The following is a 12,833-nucleotide window of genomic DNA, read 5'->3' on the forward strand; positions in this document are numbered from 1 at the left end:
GTGTTGATGGATGCTGATGAGACGGGCGCGTTCACAGATAACCTGGTGCACACGCACTGACGAGCATGAACTCGGTGGGAGGGTATCCGTTGATAGTGGGGGAGGGGCATGAGAGTTGTAAACATTCAAAATTTTGCCTAAGTCCACTCAATCTGCCAGACTTGCCGACTGCAGCTTTAAAATCATACTAACATTATAAGGGCACCCCAGGAAACATTATAAAATAATCCAGGCTATGACCCCTTTAAGGTCTATAAGCATCACCTACAATCAGAGACTAGCATATTCATTCAGACCGCCTGCTATTTTTTATGCATTGTTCTGAACAGACAAATCTCATGCGAAAATCTGAATTTTCAGGCAGAACATTTGTGTTGGTGTGAACAAGTCACTCATGAAAAAACAACAACATTTGAAATATGAATAAAAATGCAAAAAAAAAAAAAAATTCCACTTCCACAAGCCCAGTTGACCATAGTGATTTTATGCATGTAGAGTGCAGAGTTACTCAATGAATTCAAGAGCCGTGACATACAGACTGGAGGTATGTGTGTGTAACGCTGCATTACCCACATCCACAACCAGCAGAATACAAAATGGTTCCCCATCTGCTGTCTTTGGCATCTTTCCTTTTTTTGGCACATTCTTTAAGTCAGTGTCCTTTCCCTGACTTGGATAAAGCCGCTACCCCCCTCATCTTCAGGATGCACATGTATGCCTGTGCACGAGACCCCTCTCATGTGCCCTCACACACACACACACGTTTTCCCAGCCTTGAGTGTAACTTGCAAGGACAGGAATAGCAGCAGGCTGCGGTTTGGAGTGTGTGCTGATACTAAGAATAGCACAGAGGGAAGGCGGGGACTCCGTGTTGGCTGGGTCCCCTACGCCTCGAGCTAAGATTGGATCCTGGCAGATAAAAATAGCTCTGAAGCGAGAGGCACGGGGCGGGGGGAGAGGTGCCTCATTTCTCTCCTTTTCACTTTTTTCTGCAGTGCTGCTTCTGCAAGGTGTCACATGTAGAAAGATATCGCTGTGTTTGAGGAGAGAAAGAGGGAGATCAAGTAAGAAAGAAAAGAGAAATTCATTACTGTTGGTTGGTGGAGTGGCCAGTAAATATACTGTATAAAAGATACTTCAACCTTACCTCAAATTACCTACCTCAAATCGTGCGGGTTGTTGGCAAGAGGTGTTCGGTCGGATATACAGTTTTCACCAAGCAATATAAAGGGACTTTGACCTAAAAGACCAGCGACAACACCCTAGCAGCTGCATAACAATGCGCTAAATGCTTCTCAGAACACCTTAGCAACCGCATAGAAATGCCCGGCAACCAGCAACAATAGCTTAACATCTTGGCAGTAATTTCGCATAAGCAGTCACTTCATTTCCATCAGAAAATGTAAAAATCAAGTTTGTTTGTGCCATGACACATAACGGATCAGCATCGATGCTCATTTCACGTGTGCAACCCCAGAATACACACAGAATACCAATGAACACACTCTCACACATACATTTCCACAATTGCAGAGCTGATGAGAATAGAAGTGTGATTATTGGGGAAGCATCCCTATTACTATCTCTGTGTGTGCGTGTGCATGTTCTTTTAGGCTATATATGGTTTATGAGGACACAAATGTGTATCATCATGACATGGGTATTACAATATAAACATGGATTCTTCCTATGTCCTCGTATACCAAATAGCTTTAAAAAAAACAATCTAAATGGTGTTTTTTAAATTATTATTCAAAAAATGCCAAAGGTTTTCTGTGATGGGTAGGTTTAGTGTAGGGCATTGAATATGCAGTTTGTACAGTATAAAAACCATTACCCCTATGGAGAGTCCCCATAAACCACATATATAAGTGTGTGTGTGCAGTAGGGCTTTGGAGGAGAAAGGTAATGCATTATTTCCTCTCACTCTGGTTATACTTAGCCGTGATTGACTGAATTTGGTGACTCGAGGGACATGGAAATGCCTAATTATAAACACCTTCTCCTTCTGTCTCTCTGGAGAAGGGGAGGGAAAGAAAGTGAAAACTTCTGTAGAAACCAATTTAAGCATCTTACACACATGCACAGACTCCTCATGTGCCACTGGGGGCTGTGTTACTAAGATTGGAAGGAGATGGCTAAAAATAAACTCTGCTTTAGGTGGGGTGTGGGACTGCAGACGGAGCGTGGGGGTGGAGATCAAGAGAGGAACGGGGAAAAAAAACAAGATACGAAAAAAGAGAGAGGCAGGGTGTGGAGAACGGAAGGGGGGTTGCGGATAAAGATGGAGAGACTTCAGTCAAAGTGATTGGGGGAGAACAAACGAAGGGATGGGAAGAAAGGGACGGGGGAGACGAATTGAACCATGTTAATTTGAATTAAGATAAGCTTGAATTTTGTTATTTTTCAGCCTCTTTCCTCCCTGGATATGTGATGAAGTAGTTAGCAATGCAGGGATGAGGACTGTGTGTGTTGCCATCCAATAGCGAAGGACGGTGATTGACACAATCTTTTATGTGTTTTGACAAAACAAAAATAAACAGTGCCGCCTCCCCTCTCTGCAACCTCTTTTGCGGTGCCGCAGGATACCACTGCTTGCAGTCATCCTTTTTATGACATTCTAAGAACATGCAGTGCTGAGAGAGTTTAACAACGAAGAAATCGAAATCAATTTCAGCTTCTATAAAGAAGAATGTTTTTCTGGGGGGAAACCAATTGAGGTTCCTTAGTCTAGTACAATGGAAAAATCTGCAGAGTTGAGCTAGAGGTTGAGAAACATGTAAGAGAGGGAGAGAAGGACAAGAATAATCAACAGGCTGTGTTATTCTGCCACGCACTGGTCATGACACTTTACTACCCATTTGAAAATAATTTTTATAATTACATGCTATTGAGGACCAAGACTGGTTTTATAAAAAATAAATTGTTCTTTAATAACTATATTTGACTATTCAAATGGAAATATTAGTGCTTGCAAAGCATCTGTAGAATGGTGTTAATGTTGGAGGTAACAGGGTCGACACAATGGCACAGCATTATGGCAGTGTAAGTGATTATATATGTCTAAATAGATACAAATACATGCAAGAGAGAGAGCCAATCACTATTCGGTATGCAAATATTACAGTGACAGTGTTTTACATTTTGTTAATGCAAGACTAAGAATGGACGTTTTTTAAACTGTAATATACATACACTACCGTTCATGTTTTTGAAAGAAATCTTATGCTCACCCAGGCTGAATTTATTTGATCGAAAGCAGTAATAGCGTTCCTTTGAATTACTTTGATTCCTGCGTATAATTTATTCCTGTGTTGACAAAGCTGAATTTTCAGCAGTCATTACTAGTCTTCAGTGTCACATGATCCTTCAGAAATCATGCTTATATGTTGATTTGCATTGATTTGAAACAGAAACTTTTTATAACATTATAAATGTCTTGACTGTCACTTTTGATTAATATAATGTGACCTCGCAGAAAATTGTGCAAAAGAAAAAAAAACAGATTGGAACATAAATACAGTGCTGCCTCACAAATACTAAAGTAAAGTGCTATCACCCAAGCTCTAATCATAAAACTCACTTCTGCTGGTCAAAGACGTGTATCCACTGCATTATAGACAACAGCATTATTAATCCTGCTCTGTCTCTCTCAGCTGGACTGGGAAAGCAACGGTGGTCTGGTGAAGAAACTTCCTGCTATCCGTGAGGACGAGGAGAATGATGAAGAGCAGAACTCAGTGTCAAGAGCCCCACGGTCTCCTCTTCGCCTAACCCGGGGTCTCAACTCCCCACTGCGATCGCCACTCCTCCCCCCTCGCCCCTTCCGCCCTCCATCAGACCACACGCGACCCGCCACCCTCCAGATACCTGTGGTCAGTTTCAGCAGCGCCGCTCCAGAACTCAGCCCCAGGTACACATATCACATCACATCCTCAATGAGCTATTGCCCTCTGGTGGCTCTCATAAGAACTTTATATAATCATTCAATTTAGAAGAAGTATCCAGCTACCATGGCAACCAGTTTTGGTGGAATTGCTGCTTGCTCTAGTGATTGGCTCTTCAATTTCACACTAAGAAATCAAAGCTTACCTAAAGCTGCAATTTAGTGAGCTGAAACCAAAGGATTCCATTTCTATATAGGCATTTTATATGTAGACATTGATATGATCATGCATTTAACTAAACTGCTTAAATCTCTTGCCAGTCCTGGATCTGCTGCACGTGAACAACAGTGGATTTGTTTTTTCTAATGTCTCTGCAGGTTTGTGGATGGTATAGAGACAGAAAGCAATTCCAGCTCAACACAAAGGTTTGAGTTCGGTCCCAGCCTACCTCAGAGCGGCCCCCCGTCCCCATCCCCTTCCCCAGGTACAAACACATCTACAAGACAGAATGCGATTTCTGGAAGGAAATATTGTGAAGTGATATTTCCAAAAATAGACTGTCTTGCACAGTCAGACTTATTCTGCAGCTTATTCTGGCCAAGAACCGCCCACTTAGACAGGAAGGGACCATCTGACCAATATGTAAAGCTGCCAACTCTTTTTTTTAACACATCCACAGGGGTGGTACATCTGAAATTGGATATAAACCTCAAAGCAAAGCAGAATATTTTGTTGCACAGGGATATATATCAGCTATTAATTCTTCCTCAGAATCCATTGTAACAGCATGGGAAATTTACAAACAACTTTAATTCTGGGGCACCCTGACTCAGGCCCTGTTTACACCTGGGGCCTCATTCATTTATAACCGTTGTGTACGCACAAAACAGGCCCTGAATGAGGTGTACGCCACTTCCGACGCACAAGTTGTGATTTATAAAAACATACTTAACGGGAAAATTTGCGCACCTGCACGCAAACTCTGACCCATGCGTACGAACGTTTTGGGGACGGAGCAGTTTGGCGACACTGATGGTGAGCTGGAGTTAAATGTCTTTTTGGTTACTTTTAGACAAAATCTAAAGAAAATCATACATATACAGAAAGATAATACAAATATAATTTCACTCACTTGAAGCCTATCACTTGAAGCAAATATCCATAAAATGTCCGCGCCAGCGAGCACGTTGTGCCGTTTAGTGAAACTGACGCATATATATCTAACGGCAGATGAAGTAAAACCCTAACCCTAAAACCGTAAATCTTCATTATGAGTCCTAATCATAAATACAGTGCATGTTCACAATAACAGTTTAAATAAATAAAAGAATGATTCAAACTATGGTTTACTTCTGATATAAACATTTAGATTAAATATGCCATTCTCATTAATGGTGTAACAATCGGCCTAATCGGTAGAGTTACATGAGATAAAAATGGGGTCAGATTAAACTGTGAGAGTATGGGAAGTGTTTTTTTAAAAGATGAGACGACAACAGAAATAAAGTGAATAAATGAAGTGTATTTACAATTTCTACCAGGCACTTAAAACAACACAATACAAAGAAACCCTAGGCTGTTAAAAGCATAAAGTCCATACCCTAAAACAGTCCTTAAGAGTCCTTGCATGCTGTAAGTCCCAATGTGTAAGTTTCCACCAGTGTATATACAATCCAACTGTAGTGATAATCCGATGAAAAGTGATGGGGTTTGCTGGAATGGTAAGTCCTTAAAACAACTCCTCGTTCCAGCTTTGGTCGTCTTGACAGAGACCTTGTTTCTTTGCCATGCTGCTTCATTTATCCTGGCTATTTGCTGTTTCCTGTCATGTGATCAGTCACATGACAGGCAGACCCAGTATGGATAAAAGACATACACACATTAAAACAGATAAGAGGAATAAAATGGACTAAAATGACTAAGACAACATGTAAACCAATTAAAACTCTAATATACATACAATCATAATATATAGAGTGGTTAAAACATGTGTCATGTGTGACAGTGTCACAATGGAGTTAAACACTTAAACTACATGAAATCATTACTGAGAAGTTACAACATTTTTTAAATTCAATAAATGGAAATATTTGTTGTAGGTGCTATGCTTTTGAATACTTTTCCTCTGGCATGCTGTGTTTTAATGTTTTAACTACAGAGAGAATTGCTTATCTTGATAATAGCAGATTGTCTGAGAAAATAGTTTTGTGCAAATAATGCACAACAAGGTCTATCTGTTTCCATTAAAAATATAAATCGATTAAAAATACTATTTGGCCAGTGGAAAAGATTGAGAAAAACTTTCTCTGTAATGTATTTTATACTATTTGATTTATTTATACAAAAACGAAGCGAGGATAGGCTACTAAATGATTTTTATTAATGTAATGTGACGGCACATCCATATCTCAAATTTTCCTAATGTGTTGTACAATTAAACATGTTATCAAGTGGATGAATAATCATATGTAAATGACAATTTCGGGGTGGAGATGCATGTGCGCACATTCTTCCACTGACTGGGATTTATAAAGTAAATTCTGCGCAGGTTCTGACGTACGCACGGTTTTATGAGTCTGAATATTTTTTGCATACGCCATTTTTGGCTTTCGGGCAGATGTACACTTTTAGTAAGGATCCTACACAGTTTTATAAATGAGACCCCTGGTGTTTTAAATTAGTCTCTTTTGTCCACTGTCAACCACTTCTGTCGTGATTTCTTCTAGGGGAGGGTCTATGGGCAGGTAAAAGTATGGGTTTTTGCTAATGGACAAAATAAGCTCACACAATTTACACATAAACGTGCCTGCTTTCGTTACTGCTCTGATAGCCGCAAGACCACGGCGGACACAGTGAGTGCGAGTTAGAAATCAGGAATGTTGAGAGAACATTGTGCTTGGTATGTTTTTTTTTTGTCTTCAAACCAAACTTGGGTCTCCAGCCCACAAAGTTTAAATCCCATCTGGCTAGCACACTTCCCATAATGTTTACGCGTTAGATCAGTTGGCGGTCTTTTTTTCTTGGCTGTTTGAAAACTACGAAAGCGTCTACACTACGAAAGCAATCTGGTCGAATGCGTTTTCGACTACCTCTGGGAGTGGTTGAAAGTGGACAAGGTCCTGGAAACTCCTGTATTTAGTGTCGTCCACTTGTGATCTGATCGACCAAAACGCATCTTAATACCAGGTGTAAACAGGGCCTCAGAGAAATGACAAAGTCAGACAATCAGATTGCAGCTCTTACCAGTTTCGTGTGTAGTATGCGTGAGATGGTCAGAAAATGGTCCGTGTTACAGTGAACTTTTCTTCATCCATCCAATCCTCTCACTCTCTCACCTTAAAATATGCTTAATCTCTACAACAAACTCAATATATGAAAAAATCTAAACTTACCCCGTTTTGTGTGCAGTGAACCAGGAGCAGCTGGAGACCAAGCAGAGCATCACCAAACTGAGCGAGGAGGTAATTGAATCAAGCACATTGAATCAAAATAAATCAAATTACATTCAACAAATATAAAACATTTTTAAACATAAAATATGTTTAAAATGATTGCACAGCTAGTAGAGAACAGCTCATTTGAATCAGAGTATTGGCCTGAGTAGTCAGAGACCTGAAGAAGGCCTGAATGATTTATTTTGAGACCGCAGAGAGATATGAGAGACATGCAACTAGCAAAGCTATAAAGAAATTGTTGCGATTGACCAATCAGAACCACTCTGTTGTTTAATGTAGTTTATTCGAACTGTTGGTGCATTAATATTGAACTGAACTGATGTGTGGGAACAGCTTTGAATGAAGAACATCCAATCAGATTTTGTAGCCAGAACTATCTCTTCCATAGCTCACATTCCACTGATCTCATTCACAGATGACTAGTCTATCCCAGCAAGTCTCTCAGCTGAGCAAAGAGCTACAGGAAATGACACGTCTCCTCCGGCCCTGGCTTGTCATTGGATCTCAACCCCTCCTAACAGCCATCAGTCCAACGATACCTCCGTCTCCCAGCAGTAGCAGTGGTCCAACAATATCCACACCACCATCTCCTTCGCCCACAGCCCCACTGTCTGCACAACTCAGGCCTACATGCTTACTATTGGACAGCGCAGAAACTGGAAGCATTGGCTTGCCCAGCTGCCTCATACCCACCAGCCCACCTCAGAGACACCAAGCACATGCTCAGGTGTTTCCGGCAGGCTGTTTGAGGGGACCTTCCCTGCCAGTTCTCCTTTCTCCAGTGACAGCCCAAACGGAGGGGCCAGGCGGCCAGGTAGCTCCGACCCAGCCACCGCAGACCAGTCACCCCTCAAATCCATCTCTAAGCTTTTCTTCCTCGATTCCTACTGTCCGCTCCCAGTCTACTTCCTGCTCTCCCTGCCAGGGGCCTCACCGACCTGCCAGTCACAGCAGAGGTTTCCTACCTAGACCCCCCTCACAGGACACCCCACCTCCACCACCCTCTCATTGCTCAGCACCACCCTCGATCAATAACTCCCCTGGCGACCACAGGCTGGGGATCAACCCATTTCCCTCGTCGCCTTCCTCTGCTGACACCACTCCTCGGATTCAGCCACGGTCATGCACTCCTCCTTGTTCACACACCCCCCCACCCTTGCCCTGCTCCCTGCCAGAAACCCAGGCCTCTTTTGGGACTTCCTGGTCCCCGCAGAACCCCAGGTCGGGACCTCCTCAGTTAGAGTTTGAGATGCAAGAGTGGGCAGCAGGAGGGAGGCCTACCACAGAGCATATCAGCTTCATAGATGAAGAGGGACCGCCACTGTGAGTGACTGAAAGATGAATACTACAACTAGTTGACTTAGCAAATAATGGAGTGATGAACTGGGCCAACAGCAATGACCCCAACACACCTACATTCTGAATAACAGACAACACTGATTGCTGTTTCTACAGGATGACACTCGTAATTGGACAAATTGTGGATCTGTTCCAAACCCTCGTGAGCTGCCTAGCTAGACAGCATTTTTAGCCATCATGTGCATGACACTTACACCTTTTCCAAATAGTAGACAGCTAAAATGATGTGGTTTTGTAAGGATTTTGGCCAAAATCTAAGTCACCATTGCATTTATGCATCATGGATAAGATATCTCAGAATGTATTGTGAATCAGTAAAAAAAGTTTCATCCGGGATGGTCCCAATTGTTACATCAAACAAAACCACACAAGAGTTCATGTCATGGTGTAAATGCCATACTTGCGAGATGACAACCCAGACGTTCTACTTGGAGCTATTCATGTCCTCTAATTCACACTAAAATAAATGTGCAATTTGAGTAATCATTAGACAAAACTACAACAGTAAGTAACAATCGTTATGTAATAGCTTAAAGTTTAATTAGCAGGACTTTAGATAGTTACACTATTCAGATAATAATTACATCATTAAGACATAAACAATAAGCAATTTTAACGATTCATTTTACTGCTGAAGCCAATGGCATTCCGAGTGTTTCCGCATGACGTTGCAGCGGTCATGTGGTACAAGTTGGAGCTTTCAGAAAATTCTGTGAATTTTGTAATTATCAGGCCTGAGGACGTGAGCGCTTTTTTACATCCCGCAATTATGGTATTTCAAACACGGCAGGAACACATTTATTCACATTGACTCCAACACAGGCTAAGTTTAATATGCTGCTAAGCTAATGCAAACTGAACTTTAACAATGAAAATCCCATCTAATTATATATTAACAATGTTTAGCCTAATACTGTGTACTGTGTATTTTTGCGCTAAGAGAATTGAGTCAGCAATTAGCATTAGCTTAGCAACATGATAACGTCTAAGTCTCTAGTGCGGTTATGTGGTCAGGCAAAGAGACGAGCTGTTTTTCCAGCAAGGATAGATGCTACCAATGAAAAATGTCAGAATACAGTGAGGCAGCTCACTATGATTTGAAACAGCACCTCAGTACTTGATACCAGCCAATCACTCTCCTCCGAGCACAACTTCATGACGTTTTTCTTCTAAAGGCTTTATAGGGCCTTCACAGGCACCATAGACATCACAGAGCATGGTGACCCAAACTGCGAGCATCCCGCAGCGGTCATAGAAACCTTGCTATGGGAATTTAATATAACATAAGTGAAAGTGCACTGATAAACTTGCATGTCTGTGCACTAATCATGCACAGAATACAGCAATTGTCAGGTGGTGTTTCTTATCTCTGTATTACCAAAATAAAGTTTTTACTCTAAGAATTTCCCACCTTATGAAACAAGTTTATATTTAAATTTTCAGACTTGGTAAATGAATGAAGCTGTCACATTATCACCATAATAATTCATTTGTTTCCTCCAGACTGTCTTAGGCCAGTTAACACATTCAGTAGCCAGAACCGTGAGTTGCATATTTAGTCAGAATGAAGACCTTGGGAGATGCATTTTCTCCACTTCTGAAAAATGATCAAGTTTGGTCAGTTTATAGATTTCTTCATTATATTCAGTCAAAAAAAAAAAGGTATGATTTAGAGTAAGCAGAAAGTGTAATACTTTGCTCACACGCACATATATACAACCAGTGTCTAAAATTATGTGGTAAATGCTATAAATATTTTTTTTACCAGCCATGAAACTATATTTTACATTATTTACTTAAAAAGTATATATATATAATTCTCTATCACAGTGGATTTATTTAGCCATTTGTCCCTTGAATAGTTGGAGCAATTAGCGCAGGACATTGTGTTGTTCAAGGCATCACATTTAAGCCAAACTCTCGTGAAACGCCACCCATATGTTGCCCACAAGAAAAAAAAGGAGAAAAAAAAAAAAACCTTGCCTTGTTTCATTTCAGTGGTATAAATGTCACAAGTGTGCCACCTCATTTCTGGAGCTATGACAATAAATAAATTAATAATAATAATAAACTTTTGATGGTATATTTCCCGTTTAGTTAAAAGTTCTATTTCTCATTTGCAATTGTAAAAAAACAAACAAACAAAAAAAACAAACCTATCATTCTTGCATTGTAATTTAACCATGTATGTTAAAATTGCTAGAAGAATTACCAGCCAACTGGTCATTTCATTTACTTGCCAAAGCCAGTTTACTTACATTTGCACTTGGCAAATGTTCATTTATGACCCAGTGAACAACCATGGATGACATGCGAAGCGTTACAAGTCATGTTCTATTGCCCAAGTTACTCCAATCTCCTTTAAAAAAACACAATAATCTCAATACCACAAACAGATCAAAAAGGTGAAACTGCGTCATTGTAAAATGCAAACAGTAATTATATTTAGTAATTATTATATACATCTATGACAGGATATGGCATGCCTTATGCTGGGCAGCCCATGCAGGGTCCCGGGAGCTTGGCATGGCACCTAATGAACTGAAATAAACATATACACTCAGCTTTACCCATCCTGCCAGCGTGCCTTCTCATAATATATATATGAAAAGAAATCTTATATCGCTCCCCATTTTTCAGTGTTCACAATATTTCTCAAGAGCTTTTGGTCGTGCATCAGTAAAAAGCACTGCACTTTTATTTCACTGATCTATTTATTTAATGATTTTATGTATGCATGTATGTATTTATCTACCTGCTATCCTGAGAAGAAGGAACCTCACAGATGCTTCTTGCAGCTGGTGCCCATGGAAGCAGAAACACCTCAAACTCATTCGTTTCTCACCACATTTCAGTAATGATCACCTCAGCATCTCTGATATCTGATGACCAGCAACAGACTGGCTTAAACCGAGCACCCAGTGTTGTTTCTTTCCACTAGTTGCTGTATAATTTGCCACATATCTTGGAAGCAGATGGACATCATCTCATTTTTATCAGTTTGCTGGTGCAATCGTGCGCGCCATCTGCCCATCCTGACTAACGTGTACTTGCTTGAATAGAGAAGGGTCACGTTGTTTATAAGACAATAGAATACTATTGTTTCTATTTTCTGTACTTGGGTCAGGGGGTCTGAACATGGATAATAGGAGTTTGATGAACTTTGGGGTCTGGGGTTTCCTGTATGTCCAATTAATTTGCATGAGGAATGTGCCTGCATGTATGGGGGGAGGGGGCGGGCTGCACGCCCAAGGCAAACAGGGGTCCAGATGTATTTTATTAACTGTAACAAGCTTTACAAGAGACACTTGCCACCAGGATAATAAAACAAAAAGTGATGTTTTATAAGAATAAAGACTTCTGTGCTCCTTTAAAAACTACTTTCTTAAAATAATTCACAAAATTAAATACTTGAGCAATAATATCTGAAAATGATTTCAAATCAACCAAAGAGTGACTTTGGTTTGTTACTTGAAGTTATTGGGAGTTTTTTTTATTTTGAGTTTTCTCCTACATTTTTAGGCAGGGAAAGTAGATGAAGGGACTTTCTTTTTTTCCTTTTAAAGAAAATAAGGGACGCAGTCGGGATTCAAACCGGTTTTCCCCACATGAGTACCAAAGTCCAACATTTCTGAAGCATGTGATAACTACTAGGCCTCATCTTCTGTGCTAAAAAGCCCTTCCCAACCCTGGAAAAAACACACAAACCAGTAAACTGCTCCATGGCAGAGGCCTGCATATATTTGAGTGGAAACATTCACTATAGAGCTTCAAAAAGAGGGAGTTATAGAGAGAGACTGATTTGCGTGAAGATAAAGGGAGTGAAAATGAGAAAACGAAGAAACTGTCAAAAGAGCAAACAAAGTTTCACCTTCTATTTGGGGTTGGATGATTTCTACGAAATGTCTCGGTATATGACCTAACATGCTGCCTCTCCAGATATACCCACATTAGCCTATATTACAGAGAGGAAAATACAAAGGGAAGAAAACAACCTGAAAGGGTAAATTAAAAATCCAAAAAATATATTTATATATTTATATTAATATATATTTACGAGGTATGTATCCACAAAAAAAAAGAACAAAAACAAGCAGTCTTTTTTAACTTTGTGTCAAAAGTCCCAATTAAA

At 40.3% G+C, this 12,833-nt stretch overlaps 1 protein-coding gene across 1 annotated transcript in view; it reads left to right on the top strand.

The window, feature by feature from the left end:
• The window catches only part of kcnh3 (potassium voltage-gated channel, subfamily H (eag-related), member 3), a 208,873-nt gene extending 199,730 nt beyond the window's left edge, over positions 1–9,143 (top strand). The window contains exons 12-15 of the mRNA XM_056242113.1: positions 3,657–3,913; positions 4,265–4,371; positions 7,296–7,348; positions 7,758–9,143. Of these exons, the coding sequence (XP_056098088.1) occupies positions 3,657–3,913; positions 4,265–4,371; positions 7,296–7,348; positions 7,758–8,669 (1,329 nt within the window). The 3' untranslated portion in view covers positions 8,670–9,143. The remainder of the gene's footprint in view (positions 1–3,656; positions 3,914–4,264; positions 4,372–7,295; positions 7,349–7,757) is intronic.
• The last annotated feature ends 3,690 nt before the right edge of the window (positions 9,144–12,833 follow it).

The sequence above is a fragment of the Rhinichthys klamathensis genome, unplaced genomic scaffold (assembly GCF_029890125.1).
Source record: "Rhinichthys klamathensis goyatoka isolate OS25496 unplaced genomic scaffold, OSU_Roscu_1.1 h1tg000693l_1, whole genome shotgun sequence".
Taxonomy (NCBI): domain Eukaryota; kingdom Metazoa; phylum Chordata; class Actinopteri; order Cypriniformes; family Leuciscidae; genus Rhinichthys; species Rhinichthys klamathensis.